At 41.0% G+C, this 21,555-nt stretch overlaps 1 protein-coding gene across 3 annotated transcripts in view; it reads right to left on the bottom strand.

The window, feature by feature from the left end:
- LOC129331899 (cytochrome P450 2J2-like) overlaps positions 1-21,292 on the bottom strand; it is an 85,021-nt gene extending 63,729 nt beyond the window's left edge. The window contains exons 1-2 of one of the 3 annotated variants that reach the window (XR_008597297.1): positions 21,149-21,292; positions 7,289-7,645 (exon numbers count right to left, since the gene is read on the bottom strand). Coding sequence is in view for 1 of the 3 variants with exons in the window: in XM_054982558.1 (XP_054838533.1) it covers positions 7,289-7,456 (168 nt within the window). In the remaining 2 variants the exon portion in view is untranslated. Of the gene's footprint in view, positions 1-7,288; positions 7,646-20,263; positions 20,413-21,148 lie in introns of those variants that run through there. The other 2 variants (XM_054982558.1, XM_054982559.1) reach the window with 2 other exon arrangements.
- Positions 21,293-21,555: the final 263 nt, after the last annotated feature.

Below are 21,555 nucleotides of genomic sequence, written 5' to 3'. Positions count from 1 at the left end.
GATGCTCATTAATTTCTTAAAACAAAGTTATGAAATTGGGCACTTGTCGGTCAGTGATTAAGAGAATCATAAATCTACTATTTCTTTATTACACTAATTAACTATTAGGATTAGTCTTCAGCTGTGGAAGTTTAGTTCCCCTGGAGAAAATTATAGCTTTCAAATGTGGACTTCGTGGCATTATACCCAGCTGACCTCCCTCCCCAGGTTCCACCTTTCAAATTTCCAGGAATTTCTCTACCAGGATTAGGCCCCCTAGTTCTGCAGAAGTCTCATAACCTCTAATATCATCCTTCCCTATCAAATGTTATGCTTCTTTAGGTAGAAAATCCAGGTAAATGGCACCTATTAATATTTTGATACAGAAGTGGGACAGATTAACAGACTTGCCAACAGGTCTGGAGGAAACTGGCTTGCCCCTTTAACAGAGGCTTGATGTTTGAGAATGGCCCAATGAAGCTTTTTATGTAGGAAAATAACATTACAAGTTGGCAGTACTATATAGAAATTCTCAGGGTTAGTGTTAGAGAGGGGAGAGAAGGTGGCAGGGTATAGCCCGATCTCGTCAGATCGCAGAAGCTAAGCAGGGTCGGAACTTGGATGGGAGACAATCAAGGAAGACTCTGCAGAGGGAGGCACTGGCAAAACACTTCTGCTTCTCACTTGTTTTGAAAGTCCTTACTGGGGTGGCTGTAAGTTGGTTGAGATTTGACAGAACATATGCACAAGCAATTGGGGATAGGGTTCCCAGGGGCCCGCACGTGGTGAGCAACTTCCCGGGGGTTTGCCCCATTGCCTGCTGATCTGCCAGTGACCAGCAGGAGTTAGCAAGCCCCCTGGAGGTCGCTCACCACTGGGAGGCACCCAAGGAACACAGGGCCAAGCTACACATGACGAATGACACTTGAACGGCAAGTGTATTTCTCCCTGTTCACTTGCCCTCCACTCAATCCACTTGCCGTTCAAGTGTCATTCGTCATGTGTAGCTTGGCCCACAGTTCCTGAAATGACGTTGTCGCACTGGCCATAGGCATGCTTCCATGCTTTTCTGGGGCCAATTTTGGCCCCAAACAGATCATTCCCTTGGCCAACATGATGATGTTACTTCCTAGAAGACATGGAGACAGCATGAGTTAAGTACCAGATCCCCCCACTCCCGCTGGGAGGGTAAAGGGACTTGGCAACCCTTAGTGGAGATGTGGAATGATAAATTCGGATCTGATGCACGTCTTCTGAACATGCACCACATTCAACTTTTTGAGCTACATATTATTCAATTTATTAATCAAATGTGGGGACGTAACGTTCCCTTAGAAGCAAAACTGATGTCATTAAGCTCTCTTAAAGAACATGGCTCTTCCTCAGACATTGAGCCAGCCCCGAAGTTGATTACAGTCACAAAAGTGGTAATTGTAGGAAAAAGGAACCACCATTTGGTAACAAATGGCTTAACAACATTTGGCAGAATGCACTGTTGACAAAACTGAAATACTGTAGGAGATCGAGGAAAAATAAAGGGCTAAATTCAGATAAATTTGATCAACAGTAGACATTTAATTATTTAAAATATTGGAATGTCAATAATGCCCAAGGTGACTTACAAAGTATGAGCAAGGGATGCCATCCTCCACCTCCCACTCCCACTTACCTGGATGGCAGGGGACACAGCTTCTGTGCACCCTCCCAGTCAGCGTGACACACTCCCATGTGCTGCAGCCTCCTGGATTTGGCCCGTTTCAGACCTGATCAGGCCACTGCAAAGTGTGGGAGTGCTCCTGCACTTCACAGTGGCCCGATACAGGCTGATTTGGGTCCGAATCTGCCTGAAATGGGCCCAGATTGGGCCTGAATCAACCCAGATCGGGTCACTGTGGAGCATGGGAATGCTTGCAGTGGCCCAATCTGAGCTGATTTGTCCTGAATCTGACTCGAATCCAGCTGAATTGGGTCCGAATTGGGCCGATTCGTCCCCCTGCAGAGCATGGGTGCACTCCCAGGGTGGCTGCGTGATGATGTCACTTCCCAGATATGGAACAGTTATCATCACTGTGGAATTTGTCCTGTGGGGTTCCATGCAGAGCAGGCTTATTCCTCATTCTTTTCACTTTCTATGTGAAGCCCAAATGAGTAAAGCTGCCATGGTTAGGCATAAGTAAACAGACGGTCCCATAGAGATGAGGGACCAAAGCCATGGAAAGGCTTTGCATATGACAGCCAATACCTTGAACTGAGCCCTTTAACTAATAGTAGCCAATGGGAGTAATATGTGTTCTCTGCCTAGCTCCTGATAATAATCAAGTGGTGACATTTTGTACCAACTGGAGTCTCCAAGTTGACTTTGAGGGGAGACCTATGTAAAGGGCATTACTACAGTCAGTACTACCATGCTGTTGATCTAGGTGGCCGGATCAGCTGGGTTGATAGGGGTCTATCTTCTGGACTAGACTCTGGAAAGCATTTTTTACAACTGCATTAACTTGCTTCTTTAGTGGCAGTGTTTGGTCCACAACAACTCCAGCCTCTTAAACAAGTCTGCCAGGGTCAGCTGGACCCCACTGAAAGCAGAGAGCACCATGTCCTTCAAGATTTCTGTTTTCCCAACCAGCATCACTTCTGTCTTATCTGGTTTCAGGTTCAATTGATTCTATTTCAGCCATTTGACAGCAGCTGTTAGGCCCCAATTTAAAACCTCTACCGCATTACTAGGGGATTTGCATAGAGAGATACAGAGCTGGGTGTCATCCACATATCGAAAACATCCAATTCCATGGTTACGAATGAATTATGCTAAAGGCTTTACATAACTGTTGAGCAATATGGGGAATAAGATTGCACCCTGCAGAAGCCTGCATGATAGCTCCCACCCAGAAAATAGCTGGTCTCCAACAGTAACCTTCAGTCATTCCATGAGTAACAATTTAAACCAGACCTACTGCTGGCTCCAGACTTATCAAGAGGATAGTATGATCTACTGTGTCAAAGGCTGCAGAGAGATCCAGGAGGAACCAGAAAGAAGCATGGACTTTTTCTAAGTCCAGAATCAAACCAGATTAGAGTCCTGCTGCTCTTAATCACTACACCAAACTCGCATGTAGTCAATTGTTGCACAGGCCTTCAGGTGTTTAATGAACTCCTGACTTTGTAACTCCCTAGGCCATATCATCAGGGCCAGATATGGCTGCTGCAAGCTCGGAGGCCTGACCTAAAAGACTTGGAGGGGTCAATGTAAAAAAATCCTAACGTAAGTCTCTCCCCTTGGGGTATTTGCAGATATCCTGTGAAGCAAAAAGATCAGACCAGCTATTCCTTTATGAAAACACAGGAGGCTGTGGCTAGTTGTCCTGAAGCCCTGGTCTTGCACCTGGGCGAAGGGCAAAAGAAGTCTGGTGCAGACTAAAGGAATCAGTTTGACTCTGAAAGTTCCTAGGGATTTGAAGATAGCTGAGGAATTGTGTCTGGGAACAGTATTGGTGCAGACCATGCAATTACAGAGGAGGATATGAGTATACACTAGTGGCCCAAATTGTGGAAACCTTTTGGAAAAAGTGCATTTTTGAGGTTTGATGGCTCATAACACCATCTTTTTTGGGGAGTAATACCATAAGATTATATATCAATGGAAAGATAATTTAATCAAGAATGTAATGCAACAATGTTTGTTCAATTATCTGTATTCTATCAAATGTTATAGCCAAATAACCAGGAAAAGGAAGCACAACTTGCTTAGGTTGATATGAAGTAGCTTTCCTTCATTTGAATGTAGCCAATGAGCATGAGTCTTTAGAGAGCCAATCAAGTGTTGTCTTGTTTTGGCAATGAGCCAATCAGGTCACAGTAGGATTCAGCTATTGATGTCATGTATTGGAGCTGAGAGTGTGCTATGTGATTGCTATCAAGTTGGTTTGTTTGTTTTGTGTTCTTTCATTTAGTGAGCTTGTAAAATGTAATAAAATTAAAGAAATGGCACAAAGAGTTGACTGAAGGACATAATTAAAGCAAAAGGTTACCCAACTAAGTATTAACTGACATGGTGAGAATTGTTGTATAACTCATTTTTTCTGTTTCAATTTTCTTCTTTATAACTACTGTTCTAAAAAAAATTTCCTTCATAAAAGGTGTTGTATTATATTCTTGATTAAATTATCTTTCCATTGATATATAATTTTATGGTATTACTCCAAAAAAAGTGGTGTTATGAGCCATCAAACCTCAAAAATACACTTTTCCCAAAAGGTTTCCACATTTTTGGCCACTAGTGTATAGCCTGCTCGCATAGAACAGCACAATATTAGAAATCAGTACGTAAGTCTACTTTGTGAGGGGAGGGGCTTGCATACCGCATCAGTTTATACTTTATGATATGCCTCAAATGTATAGGAAAGATGGTATGCCTCTCTGTTAGGAGGCATGTGACATTTAGTTAGCTGATCTACATCAATTAATTTAATTTAATTTAATTTCTAACTCTCCCTCCCCGCAAACAGGCTCAGAGCGGTAACAACATTATTAATCTACGACAACAATAAATACAGAATAAATACAAAGTATAAAACTCAGTTGAAAACCATAAAAACTTATCTAACTAAAACTAAACTAGAAGTAAAACTAAAAACTAAAGATGTTAAGAATATACACCTGTTCCGCAATCAGAGGGGGTAGGACAGGCAGGTCACAGATGTTTCAGATAACAACAGACCAAAACCACAGCAAAAATACAGACCAGGTAGCCTACCCAGACTGCCCTATCTGAGCAGGCAGGTGGCAGGAGGACATTCAGGTAGATTTCGTGGGATGGGGTTTGGAGAGCAGCAGGCAAGCAAGAGAGTACAGATTGAAAGGGGAAATTTGGAACAACGGGGCAGACATTGGGAGGAGAACAGATGGCAAAGTCTTTCTCCACATCCCACAGGATCAGAATACACCACACATCTATATCGCCTCTATATCTAGTGGCTACAGCTTGCAGCCAATCTTGAAAGCTGAGAGCTTCTCACCTTTCCCCATAAGGCTTATGCCTAGGGATTCCAGGTCCCCCAGTGGAGGTGGGGGATCCTCCACTCCCATCCTCCACCCCCCACCACTCACCTGGCTGGGGAGAAGCAGGGGAACAGACCTCCTGGGTGCACTCCCACGGCAGCACAATGATGTCACTTCCTGGAAGTGACATCATTGTACCCTCCCAGGAGCACATGTGCACTTGGCATGCACTCAAACATACCAAGAAAGGTGAATGCCAGGTCCCCCTCCCATCCTGCCAGGAGTGTAAGGGAATCTGGCAACACTACTTATGCCCTCATTAGGAAAACACTGGCTGCCTTGTAAAAGTGAAACCAGTAGAGTCAGAGAAAGATACAACTGCAATGTAAGAGCCACTATGGTGGCTGGCTAGAGTGATGGACTGAGGTCTGGGAGAATCAGGTTCAATTCCCTATTCGGCCATAGAAGCTTACTGAGTGGCCTTGGGCCAGTCACATACTCTCAGCGTAACCTTCCTCAAAGGGCTGTTCTGAGGGGGGAAATGGAGAAGAGGAGAAAGGTGAGGTATAAATGAAGTAAAATAAAACATCACATAAGTGAGCAAAATAAAAGAATATATATTTGTTTCCAATGAAGGCTGTTTAGAAGAGGAATTTATTTCAGTTTCGTATAATTTATAATGATGAAATATCCAATTTTTGTAATTATTGTAATTAATAATAAATGAAACAAGTCTAGCGTACTCTCTAAGAAAAGAGAGGGCCAGGTAAAAGAGTTCTAAAGCCCCCTTTTTACTCTTTCCCTTTATTGGCTTTTGTCATTGTTACCAGGTGGGAGCCTTTCTCCCCTTTTTCTTCCTCTACCCAGTAGATTTTTAGATATTTGATAACCCATATAATAACAGCAGCAAGAATAGTATATGCCAGATACTGGAAAAACGCAGATATACCAACAAAAGAAGAATTGATAGAGAGAATCTTAGAGATGGCAGAAATGGACACACTGACAGAATTAATAAAAGAAAAAAACAGACATGATGGGAAACAAAAATGGACCCCATTTTATAGATGGGTTAAACGGAAGTATAAAATAGAGACACAACGATATGTCAGCAAAACACAATCAAATGAATGAGGAGAGTAAAGAAGTATTAGAATTAAAGAAAGCAGACTTATAATGATAATAGCTTAGTGGGAAATAATATAATTATGATGGAACTTGTAGAGATGAAATGAAATGTATGATATACAACATGTATCCAAAGAATGTAAGACTTTTGATCAACTTTGTTATCAGAGCAAGATGGAACTAAAACAAATATATATATATATATATATATATATATATATATTTAAAAAAATTATTTCATCATCATCAATCTTTATTGCATTAGCAAAAAGCCATAGTAACAATACAAGCAAAAATTAAATGTCTATAATGATAAAATTTAAAAATAAAATAGAACAAAATAAAATCTCTGGATATTTTCACAGAAAGGATTAAAATACAGAATCGCCATTTAAATATCTAATAATAAAAACTTGATTCATTTCTCATAGGATTCAACTTGCAGTTCCAACATAAAGCAATGTGGACTTTGTACGAGGATTGAAAACAAAACTTCAGAAATTGAGGTTTGACTTATGCAAGATGTCAAGTTTGTACTATTTTTTTTAAAAAAAGTATCAACCACAAACAGCTTTAAAGCAAGTTATATGAAAAACACAAGAGCATTTGAGAAAAGTAAGGAACAAGGGGAAAATGCCTCCAATGAAACCTAACTCAACTGTTCTTCCAGGCAGGTTCTTAAACAAAGCTGTTTCTTTCAGTTCAGACTTGTTCCTTTTTCTTGCAATAACCAGTTTTCCCCGCAAAGAGATATTTTTCTCCTAGCTATCTTGGTGCTCCAACATCTTAATTACAGCTCTTATAATATACTCTCTGATTTCTCTTGTTATATAGTTTAGATCTGGTACTTCCAATTAGATCTGGACCCATTTGTACAGTAATCCTGAATTTCATGACTCTAAATTTCTACATTAAACATAAAACTTGAACAGAAAATGATGGGGGAGAGCAGGAAGCATGGTATAGCCTGATCTCATAAGATACCAAAAGCTATGCAGGGTTGGTACTTTGATGGTGAGACCACCGAGGAAGACTGCAGAGGAAGGCAATGACAAACTATCTCCGCTACTCATCCTGAAATTCCCTTGCTATCATCACGGCAAGTTAGCCGCAGCTTGACGGAGCTTTACATCCATCCACACACAAAATAGTTGGAAACTGTTTACTTCCTTCGTGTACATACCTCAATGAAGGAATCTTTAGACACTTTGAATCTTAATCGCCAGACACTTCCAATAAAAGGAACCCAAAGAGGCCCTGGAGGGTACAACTTCTGTGACTGGAATGATTTTCTGAGATGAACCAGGAGGCAAGCCAGCAGAGAAAGCAAAATTGCCTGTACCACCCACATTATTCCCACCTTCTCTTTCTCAGTCTTTTCCTTGAATGCTCTTCCTCTGCCAGCTTTTGCTTGATTTCCCCACAAATAATAAGTCTTCCACCACCGAAGCCAAGGAATGTGACTTTCACACTGCTATCTTATCCAGATCTGCCTTGTCATTCTCTGAAGTGAGCAGGGAAGGGAGATTTCAGACAGCTCCTAAAAGGAGAAGGGAAAGGAGGAGTTAACCCTTAAAAAAAATGCACTGTAAAGTCTCAGCAGGTGGCATAATGGCCCACATTCAAAACTAAAAAGAAAGACAGTATAATTGTCCTTATTGGGAATAAATGTTTATGTGAGTGTTCTCACACTGCTTTATGAGAGGTGTGGTTATTTTTCTGGGGAGCATCATGGTTCTGGAAAATAAGCAGCTACTGGACAGGCACAAACGTGCTTAATACAAAGTTTTAAGTTGAACACTGAACATTCAAATTGAAGTGATAGGAGCGGAGGACGCAACTTGTATGAAAATGAGATGTGTGTTCAGGGTAAGTTCAGCAGGTGATCACATTCTCATTCAAGTATCCAGTAGAGATGGGCATGAACAGCAATAAGAACAAAAAAAAAGCCACGAACAGCCGAATCTGCTGTTCGCGAACAAGCTGTTTGTGAGGCCCCTTTCTAAACAAACAGGTGGTTGTTGCAAGACTTGTTCGTTGCTGTTCGTCAAGCCAGACAGTCTGGCACATGCAATCAATTCCCTTGGCAACTTGGGCAGGGATTGTCTGAACTCTGTCTGAACTCCTGCTGTTGCCCTGGAAACCCCAATCTAAGCCCAATTTAGCTTGATAGGCACGTCTGCCTTTCAAGTGTGGACCTCCAAATTCGTTACAAAGGAGCAAAGAGCAGGGGGGAGGTGGGCTCCCCGCTCTGGCTAAATTTGCAGACAGTGGAGAGAGAGAGACAGCTGCTGTTGGCATTTTGATAGAGAGAGTGCATTGGAGCTTGAATTTTCTTTGTGTGGTGGGATAGGGATCTATCCCTTCAAGTACCAGGGCTGCTGCCAGGCTCTGGGCCAAGCTATTATTGATTATTGGTACCTTTCCTGGTGCCTGTTCAGGTTTCTGAGAGTGGTGCAGTAAGAATCTTGACTTGGATGATGGCTGGAGGAGAGCCTGCTGGTCCCCACAAACAGCCAACCATGAACATGTTCGTGAACAGGGCCATATTTGTGGTTGTTCGTGAGTCCCTGTTCCTGGATGTCAATGGACAACGAACATCATGTTTGTTTGTTTTCTGTTCGTGACCATCTCTAGTATCCAGCATAAACAGTTTCACCTCCCACTCCAAGTGTTAAGTAAGAGCTAGCAGACTTTCCCTGGACTGACACTCCATGTGATTAAACAAAATGGAATCCAGTTAGAAAGCTGCCTAAATAAAAGTCTTCACTGATAGCTAAAACACCAATTAAAATGGAAAATTATGAGCCCTATCGCCTAGTCCTGGTAATGAAAAAGAAATTGAATGTCGGGTGTTGTGTGTGTGTGTGTGTGTGTGTGTTTGTATTTAATGGTTATAAAGCTTAGAAACTGGAATGAGTACTAACACTGTATTTTTACAAAACAGGGCAAGGGATGGTGGAAAAAATAACTAGCTACAAGAGGTGCTGGTCAAAGAAGGGCAGCCACTCATGGTATTCTGTAAACACATGTGGGGCTACAAAAACAGCTGTATCGATTCACAGAATGATTAAAGGGAAAGCAATGTGTTATTTTAAAAGGCATAATTTATTATTAATGATGATTATTAACAATATTGTTAACATTATTTACTTCTTATTATTAAAACTATTATTAATGCATATCATTTTTAAATGGTAAAATGTTTATAGAATGAACTCTAAAATTAGATTCTTAAAATAAATGTCCAACTTCTTTATTTACTTCATTGGTAGCCTGCCTCTCTTGTAGAAACTCAAGGAGGCTATTAACTGATATGATCTGTTAAATTACTGCAGTTCTTGAAACTGTAAAAAACACAAGGAATCTAGTGGATAGTCTCCCACTGATTCCGTACTCTGCTTGAAGTCAGCTGGTGACCTTGGATCAGTCACAGCTCTTCCAGAGCTCTCTCAGCACCACCCACCTCACAGGGTGATTGTTGCGGGGATAATAATGACACACTTTGTAGACCACTCTGAATGGGCATTATGTTGTCCGGGTGGGCTGTATTGAATGTTGTTGTTAGTCAAAGTGATCTATAATTAAAAATTATTGTGTTTCAAACTCTATACCTGTAACCCTGAAAACCTCTCCCAGGAACTAACGTCAGCATTCACTGGTTCTTTAGAGTGCAGTTGAGGACAAGTGACAATGCCAATAGTAAGGTTTATTAGTTTCCCCCCCAAACTCAGTATACACCACTTGACTGACAGATAATCAAATAAAATCGTACAAATATGTTATATTTATTATGCATTTATTTAAAATGTTTTTATGCCATCTTTCCAACTCAAATACTGTCCCCAAGGCAGCAAATATGAAAACATTTGAACATTGAATCAGCATTTTAAATAATATGTAAAATAATTCAATTAATACTATACAGTGTAATCCTCAGTTTAGCTGGGGCAGTGGCATGCAGCTACCCATCTAACTTCAGTGGCACCAATCTGATCCCAAAGGACTTTTAGCACGGAGATACGTTTTTGGGTGAGCCTGGCCAGGTGTGGCCAGCAGAGCTTGCTTTCTTGGTTCCATAGAAACTCTGGTACATGAGACTTACTGTTGACAGCTCCATGAGTGGCACATGAAGGTGGAGACAAGGCAGTATCCTTGGCCAGTGGCAACAACCACCTTGGCCAGGGACCGTTATTTGCCTCCCCAGAGGAGGGAGGTAGATGGCGCTTTCCCGGGCATCCAGGTGTGTGCTGAGGGGAGGCCTTAAAAAGCCGCTCCATCCCTCAGCATCCCACTTGCATCTCGTGCTCGGCCCACCCACCTCACCCTATTTCAGTGCAGGTTTAGCTGGTCACCGTTCTTGGGGCCAGGTAGGATTTTTTTCTTCTCTCCTACAATTGGCACATTGGGAGCAGAGTTTTTCGCTTACCTTGCACTGTTAGAGGAGACAGGTAATTGTCTTGGTGGTCTGACTTAGCCTTGGGGGGCAGGTTATAAGTGAGGAGAAAATGAGCAAGCTGGTGAGCACCCTTGGCATATCCCCTTTGATGGGGAATTGGGATCTGTCAGGAGCAGCTGGCTGTTTCTTGGCTTTGTTGCAAGGACTGACACCCTGGTGGGGAACCCCTGGACAAGCCAGTCTGCCCCTGCAGCTTTATGGCTGGGTGGGGGAGCTTTAAAGGGGTGGACCACTTTGTCTGGCCAGGCCAGATCGCAGCCATACCATGGATGGCTCGCACCCGGGACAGCAGGTTGCTTGCCCAGACAGGTCAGGAGAGAGGTCCAGGAGTGACCCCGGGCCTGACCTGTACCACTAGTTAGGCCCTTGCTGTGGTTCAGTTATATTTTTGTAAGTTCAATAAATTCCTGACAGTGATCACAGCCACCACCTGCAAAGGCCATTCCCTTTCCCACACAGAATGCAAAGATTATGCAACTGCAGTGCTCCAATACAGGTGCCGTCCCCAGCTCAGAGGGGGCACACACTCTTGCAGAAGACAGAGTGCCTACCTCCTTGCTGGCAAGGTCCAAGCTGGCAGCCAAAGCACCAAAAGTCCCCAACCCCCTCTTGAGACAAACACACTCCTCTCCCAGAAAAGTAAAAACAGAAAGGCGTCAGGATCACAAAGTCCTTGGCCAGGCTCAAACCCACAGCCCCTGACATTCAGGACTACACTCTAACCCTTGGAGTCAGGAGAGGATGTTCCCAAGAGACATGTCAGGAAGGACTGCAGACATCATGATATGAAGAAGAGAGTTCCTAAACATCCTGTCCATTGTCTTATGGTGGCCCAGTTGTCTTTGATGCTGAGTGGCATCAAGCAAACCCTTCAGTTGTCTGTGTGGCATGTTGGGTCAGGATGAAGAAACTGAGCGCCGCTCAGCACAGCTCATGTGAGGATAAACAAAGTCAATATTAAATTTACTGACTGAGTTTAAAGCCCAGGTGGTATTGTTGGAAAAGAAAGTAGCCATGAAAGGATGCCACACAATAAAGAAGCCAACCTCCGTTAAACAGCAAACCAACAGTGGAAACCACACTGGAGGATCCAAATCAATAATTACCACACTAAAGTAAATATTTGTTCATATATTCTGTGCTCAGTGAACCTCAATATAAATATTAAACAATCTATTCCGAACTACAGAACAATAATTTACATTTGATACAGTGAATAACACACATTTTAGTAATTTTCACAAAGACAATTTTAACACAGCAATAATAGCGACAGCTCCAAAATGAATATTTATTAAATCCTTTTAGTAGCTCAAATCCCCATCTTTGACGTACAGAAGTCTCATCAGTTGGGTATAGAACCTAAGAAAATGCAGCATGATATTCGCTAGTGCACACAAGGCTAATAATTTTTGTTCGTGTACACAAGGCTATTCATAAAGTCTAGTTGTACGTTTCAGGTGGCTGAGAAGATATCAAAGCCCGTGTCTGGCATGGACTCAACAAGGGGCTGGCTGATGTCCAGCTTGTTTCCCTCTGCTACATCAGGAGTCCCTCGTCAGAACCACCGTCAACAATTCACTCTTAAACTGCAAAGTTTGCATCTATTCAGCATGTATAGAGCAACAGAGAGATGCTCTATACATGCTGAAGAGATGCAAAGTTTGCAGTTGGTAAATTATTATTCTGTAGTTTGGAATAGATTGTATAATATTTATATTGAGGTTCACTGAGCACAGAATATACGAACAAATATTTACTTAAGTGTGGTAATTATTGATTCGGATCCTCCAGTGTGGTTTCCACTGTTGGTTTTGTGAAAGGATGCCAAGCAAAGTTAGCCCTTGAAATTTGGATAAAAGATTATGAAGTTGCCAAGAAAGAGAACAGTCTGTACCAGTGGAGAAAGCTCTGTCTTGCCCCATGCCTTTACAGTAAAAATAGACGTGGTGTTATTCCATTACATTTTTTGAAGTTGTTTGTGAGCAAATGTGGTGTAGTGGTTAAAGTATTAGAGTCAGATCTGGGAAGCTCGGGTTCAAATCACTTTCTGCCATTAAGCTCCCTGGGTAGCCTTTGACCAATTATATCCCTCAGACCCAAACTACAAGTGACACCTGACACAGGTTGGACACTTGTCAGCTTCCCTTAAGTTTTGATGGGAAATGTAGGCAGCTTGGCGGAATGTTGGACAAGTGACAGTTGAAAAGTCCGTTGGACAGCAGTCAGAGAGCCAAGCTGCAAGACCAGGATGCCTACATTTCCCATCAAAACTTGAGGGAAGCTGACAAGTGTCCAACTACTGTCAGGCGTCACCTGTAGTTTGGCTCTGAATCTAACCTACTTCAAAAGGGTTGCTGTAAGAATAGAATGGAGGAGGGAGGCACCATGCACACTCCCCTGAGTACTCTTGAGGAAGGACAGAATAAGGATGTGATCGACAGCGTAGACATTGAGGGTGTGTAGAAAAAAAAACAAATACTGAAAATACACCTGAAAAGCACTTGTTCGGCTTGTTAAAGCTGCTTCCAGAACAGTGGAAGAAAACTGGGAAATGAAGATGTAACAACCCTTCCCCTGAAATATTTGTGTGTTTCGGGTTGGTATTTACTGTGCACACAGCGGCAGCACATGCAGGCACTGGCCCTGAGCTAGCCTCAGCAGGCTGCAGCATTTATGTGAGTGTTCTCACACTGCTTTATGAAAGGTGTGGTTATTTTTCTGGGGAGCATCATGGTTCTGGAAAATAAGCAGCTACTGGACAGGCACAAACGTGCTTAGTACAAAGATTAAGTTGAACACTGAACATTCAAATTGAAGTGATGGGAGGGGAGGACGCAACTTGTATGTAAATGAGATGTGTGTTCAGGGTAAGTTCAGCAGGTGATCACATTCTCATCCAAGTATCCAGTAGAGATGGGCACGAACAGCAATACGAACAAAGGAAAGCCACGAACAGCCGAATCTGCTGTTCACGAACAAGCTGTTAGTGAAGCCCCATTCTAAATGAACAAGTGGTCGTTGCAAGCCTCGTTCGTTGCTGTTTGTCAAGCCAGACAGTCTGGCATGTGCAATCAATTCCCTTGGCAACTTAGAGCAGAACCACAAGTGACAAAAGGCACAGATTGGACACTTGTCTGCTTCCCTCAAGTTTTGATGGGAAATATAGGCAGCTTGGTGGAATGTTGGACAAGTGACAGTTGAAAAGTCCATTGGACAGCAGTCAGAGAGCGAAGCTGCGAGACCAGGATGCCTACATTTCCCATCAAAACTTGAGGGAAACAGACAAGTGTCCAATCTGTGCCTTTTGTCACTTGTGGTTCTGCTCTTAGGCAGGGATTGTCTGAACTCCTGCTGTTGCCCTGGAAACCCCAATCTAAGCCCAATTTAGCTTGATAGGCATGTCTTCCTTTCGAGTGTGGAGCTCCAAATTTGTTACAAGGGAGCAAAGAGCAGGGGGGAGAGGGGCTCCCAGCTCTGACTTTGCAGACAGTGGAGAGGGAGAGACAGCTGCTGTTAGCATTTTGATAGAGAGAGTGCGTTGGAGCTTGAATTTTCTTTGTGTGTGGTGGGATAGGGATCTACCCCTTCAAGTTCCAGGGCTGCTGCCAGGCTCTGGGCCAAGCTATTATTTATTATTGGTACCTTCAGTTGTCTGTGTGGCATGTTGGGTCAGGATGAAGAAACTGAGCACCTCTCAGCGCAGCTCATGTGAGGATAAACAAAGTCAATATTAAATTTGCTGGCTGAGTTTAAGGCCCAGGTGGTATTGTTGGAAAAGAAAGTAGCCATGAAAGGATGCCAAGCACAGTTAGCCCTTGAAATTCTGATAAAAGATTATGAAGTTGCCAAGAAAGAGAACAGTCTGTACCAGTGGAGGAAGCTCTGTCTTGCTCCATGCCTTTATAGTAAAAATAGATGTGGTGTTATTTCATTACATGTTTTTGAAGTTGTTTGTGAGCAAATGTGGTGTAGTGGTTAAAGTATTAGAAGCTCAGGTTCAAATCACTTTCTGCCATTAAGCTCCCTGGGTAGCCTTTGACCAGTTACATCCCTCAGACCCAAACTACACAGGTTGGACACTTATCAGCTTCCCTCAAGTTTTGATGGGAAATATAGGCAGCTTGGCGGAATGTTGGACAAGTGACAGTTGAAAAGTCCATTGGACAGCAGTCGGAGAGCCAAGCTGCAAGACCAGGATGCCTACATTTCCCATCAAAACTTGAGGGAAGCTGACAAGTGTCCAACTACTGTCAGGCGTCACCTGTAGTTTGGCTCTGAATCTAACCTACTTCAAAAGGGTTGCTGTAAGAATAGAATGGAGGAGGGAGGCACCATGCGCACTCCTCTGAGTACTCTTGAGGAAGGACAGAATAAGGATGTGATCGACAGTGTAGACATTTTTTTAAAAATAATTTTATTGGATTAGATATCATTAAATTGTACATTACAATCAGTTTCCTTTAATTTTTCCAATTCTAACCCCCTCCCTTTCCCCCCCCTTTTGTTGACTTCCAACAGTTTTCCAACCCCTTGTCCCTTTTCCCTTACTCATTTTAAATTTATTCTATCTGTCAAACATAATCTTTCACTTTCTTCTAAGCTTATCTATATAACACAGTGCTCCTTCTGTCTTCCTACTTACTTTAACAACTAAATAATACATAACTAAATAATACATTCTTGGCATATTTTCTTTTGGTAATAATCATTTAGCTAATTTTGGTACTCTATACTCTATTTTATAATCTCATCTTCAATATGGGGCAAACAATTTATCCCTCATTTAGCATATTTTTAGATGCTTCTATAAACAGTACATTCAATATAAGTCAACCAATTTAACTTATACTCTATATATTTCTTTTTCTACATATCTCATCTTCATACTGTTTTAATTATATAATTGTATTATTCTTTCATTATGCAACTATCCACCAAAAATAGTCAACCAATTTGACCCATATATACCTCCAAACCAATTCAATCAATTTAATACATAATCTATACATTAATATATATTTTCCCACCTTACTTAAATTCCTTCATTGCAATTATAAAATTATCTCCATTATACAATTATTGCCAGAAATGAAATTAATTAGTTTCTATCCTTATAATTAGTTAATTTCTATCATTATAGTTCTTGTAATAACACCTATAATACTTAATGCTATATATAACAGTCTAATAAAATAGTTGCTTAGAAGTTCTCATTTACCTCTCCACCCCCCGGTAAAGTCACCTCCCTCTACTTTTATTGTATTTCAGTAATTTTCAAACTGCCACAGTTCTCCTCCCACCTCCCATTTCTTCACTAAATATTGTTTCAGCTTCTCCCAATCCGTGTTGAACTGTCCTGGATCAAGGTCTCTCAGTTTCCTTGTCATTTTGTCCATTTCCGCCATGTACAGCAATTTATATATCCAGTCCTCAATAGTTGGCACTTCTTGCACTTTCCACTTTTGCGCGTACAAAAGTCTAGCCGCTGCTGTCATGTAAAATAGCAATGTCCTATATTGTGCTGGAATATCCTCCATTCCCAAGTTCAGTAGCAGGAGTTCTGGGTTCTTATTAATTTGAAATTGTAAAATCTCACTTATTACTCTTATTATTTCCCCCCAGTACTGCCTAGCTACCTCACAAGTCCACCACATATGATACAAAGATCCCTCATGCTTTTTACATTTCCAGCATTTGTTAGACATATTCAAATTCCCTAGCGCAATTTTCTTTGGTGTCAGATACCAACGATAAATCATTTTATAGACATTCTCTTTAATATTGGTGCATGTCGTGATCTTCAACGTATTTTTCCACAAGTATTTCCACGCCTCCATTGTTATTTCTTTATTAAAGTTTATAGCCCACTTCACCATTTGCACTTTAACTGTTTCATCTTCAGTATACCATTTCAGCAGCACTTTATATACCTTAGAGATTTCCTTTTTATCCTCTTGTAAAAGTGCCTGTTCTAATTCCGAATTCTCCATTCTTATCCCTCCCTTCACACAGTCCGAATTATAAAGATCTCTGATCTGTCTATACTGAAACCAATCATAACTTGGAGACAACTCGTCCTGCGTCTTTATTTTGGGTTTAGAAAATTCCATTCGGGTTATCTCCTTGTATGTTAAACACTGTTGTTCATTATCGACAGTTCTCGGATCTATTACTTCATATGGAACCACCCATGAGGGGATTCCATCTTGTAGGTAATTCCTGTACTTCTTCCAAGTTGTGAATAGGCTTCTCCGAATATAATGATGTAAGAACATAGAGTCCGCTTTTACTTTATCATACCATAAATATGCATGCCATCCGAATTTTTTTTATATCCTTCTAAGGCCAGTAATTTCCGGTTTTTCAGCATCATCCAGTCTTTCAACCACACTAAACAAATTGCGTCATAATAAAGTCTTAGGTTGGGCAGTTGCATTCCGCCTCTTTCTTTTGCATCTTGTAACACTTTCATTTTCACTCGAGGCTTTTTGCCTGCCCAAACAAAATCTGATATTTTCCTCTGCCATTTTTCAAACTGCTTAGAGTCTCGGATAATTGGTATTGTCTGTAATAGAAACATCACTCTTGGCAACACATTCATCTTAATTACTGCAATTCTTCCCAACCATGACAAATTCAGTCTGTTCCATTTAATCAAGTCTTGCTCTATCTGAGTCCATAGTTTCTCATAGTTGTTTTTAAATAAATCTATATTCTTTGCAGTCAGTTCAATTCCCAGATATTTCACCTTACTTGTTACTTCGCAGTCTGTTATTTCCATTAATAATTGTTGTTTCTGTTTAGTCATATTTTTACATAATATCTTTGACTTCTTTTTGTTTACATAAAATCCTGCCAAATCTCCAAACTCCTTAATCTTCTCTATTACTTTTGGCATATTCTCCATTGGATCTTCCACAATTAGCATTATATCGTCCGCAAATGCTCTGACCTCATAGGAAAAGTCCTTTATTTTTATTCCACGGATTGTATTGTCTTCTCGTATCTGTATCATCAGTATTTCCAAAACCAAAATAAACAACAGTGGAGACAACGGGCAACCTTGTCTTGTTCCTTTACCTATAGTCAATTTCTTGGTCACCTCGTCATTCACCACAATTGCTGCACTCTGGTCTCTGTAAATTTCCTTTACTGCTCTTATGAATCTTTCTCCCATTTGTAGCTTTTCCATGGTGGCAAACATAAAGTCCCAGTTCAAATTGTCAAACGCTTTTTCAGCGTCCACAAAGAAGAAGCCAACCTCCTTGTCACAACGTTTGTCATAGTATTCAATAGCATTTATAACTGTCCTTAAATTGTCTTTGATTTGTCTATTTGGCAAAAAACCAGCTTGCTCCTCCTCAATAACTTCAGAAAGCCATCCCTTCACTCTTTCCGCCAGTATCTTCGCAAAAATTTTATAATCATTATTAAGTAACGATATACGTCTATAGTTTTTCACGTTAGTCAGATCTTGCCCCTCTTTGGGGATCAGTGATATATTAGCTTCACTCCAAGTGTCTGGGATTCATTGATCCTTTAAATCACCATTAATCACATCTTTTAGGAATGGTGCCAGTTCATTAGCCATTACCTTATAGAATTTGGCTGTAAGTCCATCCGGTCCTGGCGCCTTTCCCAAGTTTGTTGACTGTACTGCCTTTCTTATTTCTTCCTCCGTTACTTCATTGTTCAATTTGTCTCTCCAAGCTTCCGAAATTACTGGGAGCTTCATTTTCTCCAAGTATGTCGCTATTGAGTCTTTATTCACCTCTTTTTTATTATACAATTTGGCATAAAATTTATAAAAGGCTCTGCTAATAGCTGTCTGTTCCAGGTACACTTTATTGTCCTCACAGATTTTATTTATTATTTTCTTCTCCTTTCTCTTCTTTAATTGCCATGCCAAATATTTTCCAGGGTTATTTGCGCCTTCGAATGCCTTTTGATTCATTCTCTTAAGATTCCATTCCAATTCTTTATTATTCATTGCTGTCAGCTGTTCTTGAAGAATTTTAATATCCTGGTAGATTTTCTTTTTCCCTGGTCTTTTCTTTAACTGTATTTCTTTGGCAGTTAAAGAAAAGACCAGGGAAAAAGAAAATCTACCAGGATATTAAAATTCTTCAAGAACAGCTGACAGCAATGAATAATAAAGAATTGGAATGGAATCTTAAGAGACAGTGTAGACATTGAAGGCATGTTGAAAAAAATCAAATACTGAAAATACACCTGAAAAGCACTTGTTCGGCTTGTTAAAGCTGCTTCCAGAACAGCGGAAGAAAACTGGGAAATGAAGATGTAACAACCCTTCCCTTGAAATGTTTGTGTGTTTCGGGCTGGTATTTACTGTGCACACAGCGGCAGCACATGCAGGCACTGGCCCTGAGCTAGCCTCAGAAGGCTGCTGCATTTTCCTTCATCAAGATTCTTTCTAATCAATAAATACCATAAATACATCAATACAAATATTAATAAATATATTCAGTGTGAAAGTGCAAAAGTGCATACAATGTTTTAAATACCTCAATTAATTAGTCATCCATACAACAATTAATTATATCAATAAATAAAATGTTCATCAAACATTTTTGCAATTCACATAGAATAATAATAATAATAATAATAATAATAATAATAATATATTAGAGGTAAAATCCGTGTAAAATTATTGTAGACTTGGAATTACACCCATCCAATATTAGGAACAGCCCTTAAAGGTGCAGTCCATGCATACAATGTAATACATTGTAAACTTTTCTTGTTTCTTGTTCTCTAAACTTCAACCAGCTACTCAAGAGACTTATTCTATGTGAATTGTAAAAAATTTTGATGAACATTTTATTTATTTATATAATAAATTGTTGTATGGACGACTGATTAATTGATGTATTTAAAATATTGTATGCACTTTTGCACTTGCACACTGTTTGAATATATTTATTACTATTTATTATTATTTGTATTGATATATTTATGATATTTATTGATTAGGGAGAATTTTGGTTTACGTAGTGTTTTCTCCTAGGTGAAGCCTCTTCTGGCATGAGCATTTTCCTTTATGGCAATTAACCCATTGGCTTCCAAGGGGAGAGTCTGAGGCCTAGTGTAGCATAACTCCATTGGAGGGAAGAGGAATGTACGTATTGTGCATGAGTGCTTTTTGTCTTTGGCTCCTCCCAGGCAATAGCATAGCCATTAAGTGGCTCGTACTTGTAGGGGTCGATTTGCAAAATGCTTACTTCGGACTGGGGAAAAGACGGCAGAGCAACATTGGCATCACCTCACCAATACCTTTTGGGGCATTTTTGTTGCAGTCCTTCACTTAGGGTATGCAGCCAACCAACTGTGACTGTACAAGTCAACCTAAGATATTTTATTTATTTAAGGCGGGTAATAAGTAGGCATGGGCATGAACAGAAAACAAAATGAATATGTTGTTCGTTCCATGAACAATGAACAACGAACATTGACAAAAATGACCTGTTCATGAACATGTTCATTGTTCGTTGTTTATGGGAGCCAGCAGGCTCTCCTCCAGCCATCAAGATCCCTACTGTACCACTCCCACAAACCCTACCTGAGCAGACAGCAGGAAATGTACCAATAATAAATAATAGCTTGGCCCCAGAGCCTGGCAGCAGCCCTGGAACCTGAAAGTGTAGATCCCTACCTCACCACTCCCAGAAACCTTACCTGAGCAGGCAGCAGGAAAGGTACCAGTAATAAATAATAGCTTGGCCCAGAGCCTGGCAGCAGCCCTGGAACTTGAAGAGGTAGATCCCTATCGCACCACACACAAAGAAAATTCAAGCTCCAATGCACTCTCCCTGTCCCTCTCTCAAAATGCCAACAGCAACTGTCTCTCCCTCACTGTCTGCAAAACCAGAGCTGGGAGCCCCCCTCCCCCCTGCTCTTTGCTCCCTTGTTGAAACAAATTTGGAGCTCCACACTTGAAAGGAAGACTTGCCTATCAAGCTAAATTGGGCTTCGATTGGGGTTTCCAGGGCAACAGCAGAAGTTCAGACAGAGTCTGCCTCTGGTTGCCAAGATTATCTGCATGTGCCAGATTATCTGGCTTGACGAACAGCAACAAACAGCAACAAATGAGGCTTGCAACAACCACCTGTTCGTGTAGAATGGGGCCTCATGAACAGCTTGTTTGTGAACAGCTGATTGGGCTGTTTGTGGCTTTTTAAAGTTCGTATTGCTGTTCGTTCCCATCTCTAATTATAAGTGACATAAATAAAAATAAACAAATAAAATATCTTAGGTTGACTTGTACAGTGTGAGAGAGGGATCCCTCACCTGGCACCCCTAACAGAGCCTCATGATATTAGGGGGGGGGGACAGGGATACCTGTATCTCCTTAAAAGATCCAAAAAGGAGCCTGTGAGGACTTGGGAGGAGGGAATCCCATTTTCTCATTGGTACTGCCCTAGGATCCAACACTGTTTCACTTCCCAGCTCCATTTTCCCCTTAGTTCTGCCCTTTGCCCCCCTCTGGCCATAGCATTAGATAGCAATGTATGTGCCGATATATATGGATAAATTTAAATTGTTAGACCATACAGACCATACCTTAGTGCAGACTTTTCGGCTCCTGCTTTTTGGGCCTGAACAGCAGGCTCTCAGAATGAACAGGCTTTGCTAGGACGAAAGCGAAGAAAGCTCTTCAGAATGACACAGAGAGAGTTCTGCATCTGTCTGCCCAAAGTCAATCAATCAAGGTTTCTTTGACTAGCACAGAGAGAATATTTATTCTGAAGCTGTCAAAGTGCCCAAAAAGACAGCACTAAGCTGAAACACTGATCTAGAACTAACCCAGAAGCAGGGAGTTCTTTGAACAATGAAAAATGCTTTATTCTTCTACTTTAATAACTGAGACATGTATTTTCCCTAAATGGGCTGGGAAGGAAGAAGGCAAGCAAACCAGAAAAGAACTTAGATTTGAAGATCAAATATATATATGGGCAGGGGTCATTTTG

Source organism: Eublepharis macularius, chromosome 6 (assembly GCF_028583425.1).
Source record: "Eublepharis macularius isolate TG4126 chromosome 6, MPM_Emac_v1.0, whole genome shotgun sequence".
In the NCBI taxonomy this organism is placed as follows: domain Eukaryota; kingdom Metazoa; phylum Chordata; class Lepidosauria; order Squamata; family Eublepharidae; genus Eublepharis; species Eublepharis macularius.
This window is presented reverse-complemented; position numbering and strand designations above follow the sequence as displayed.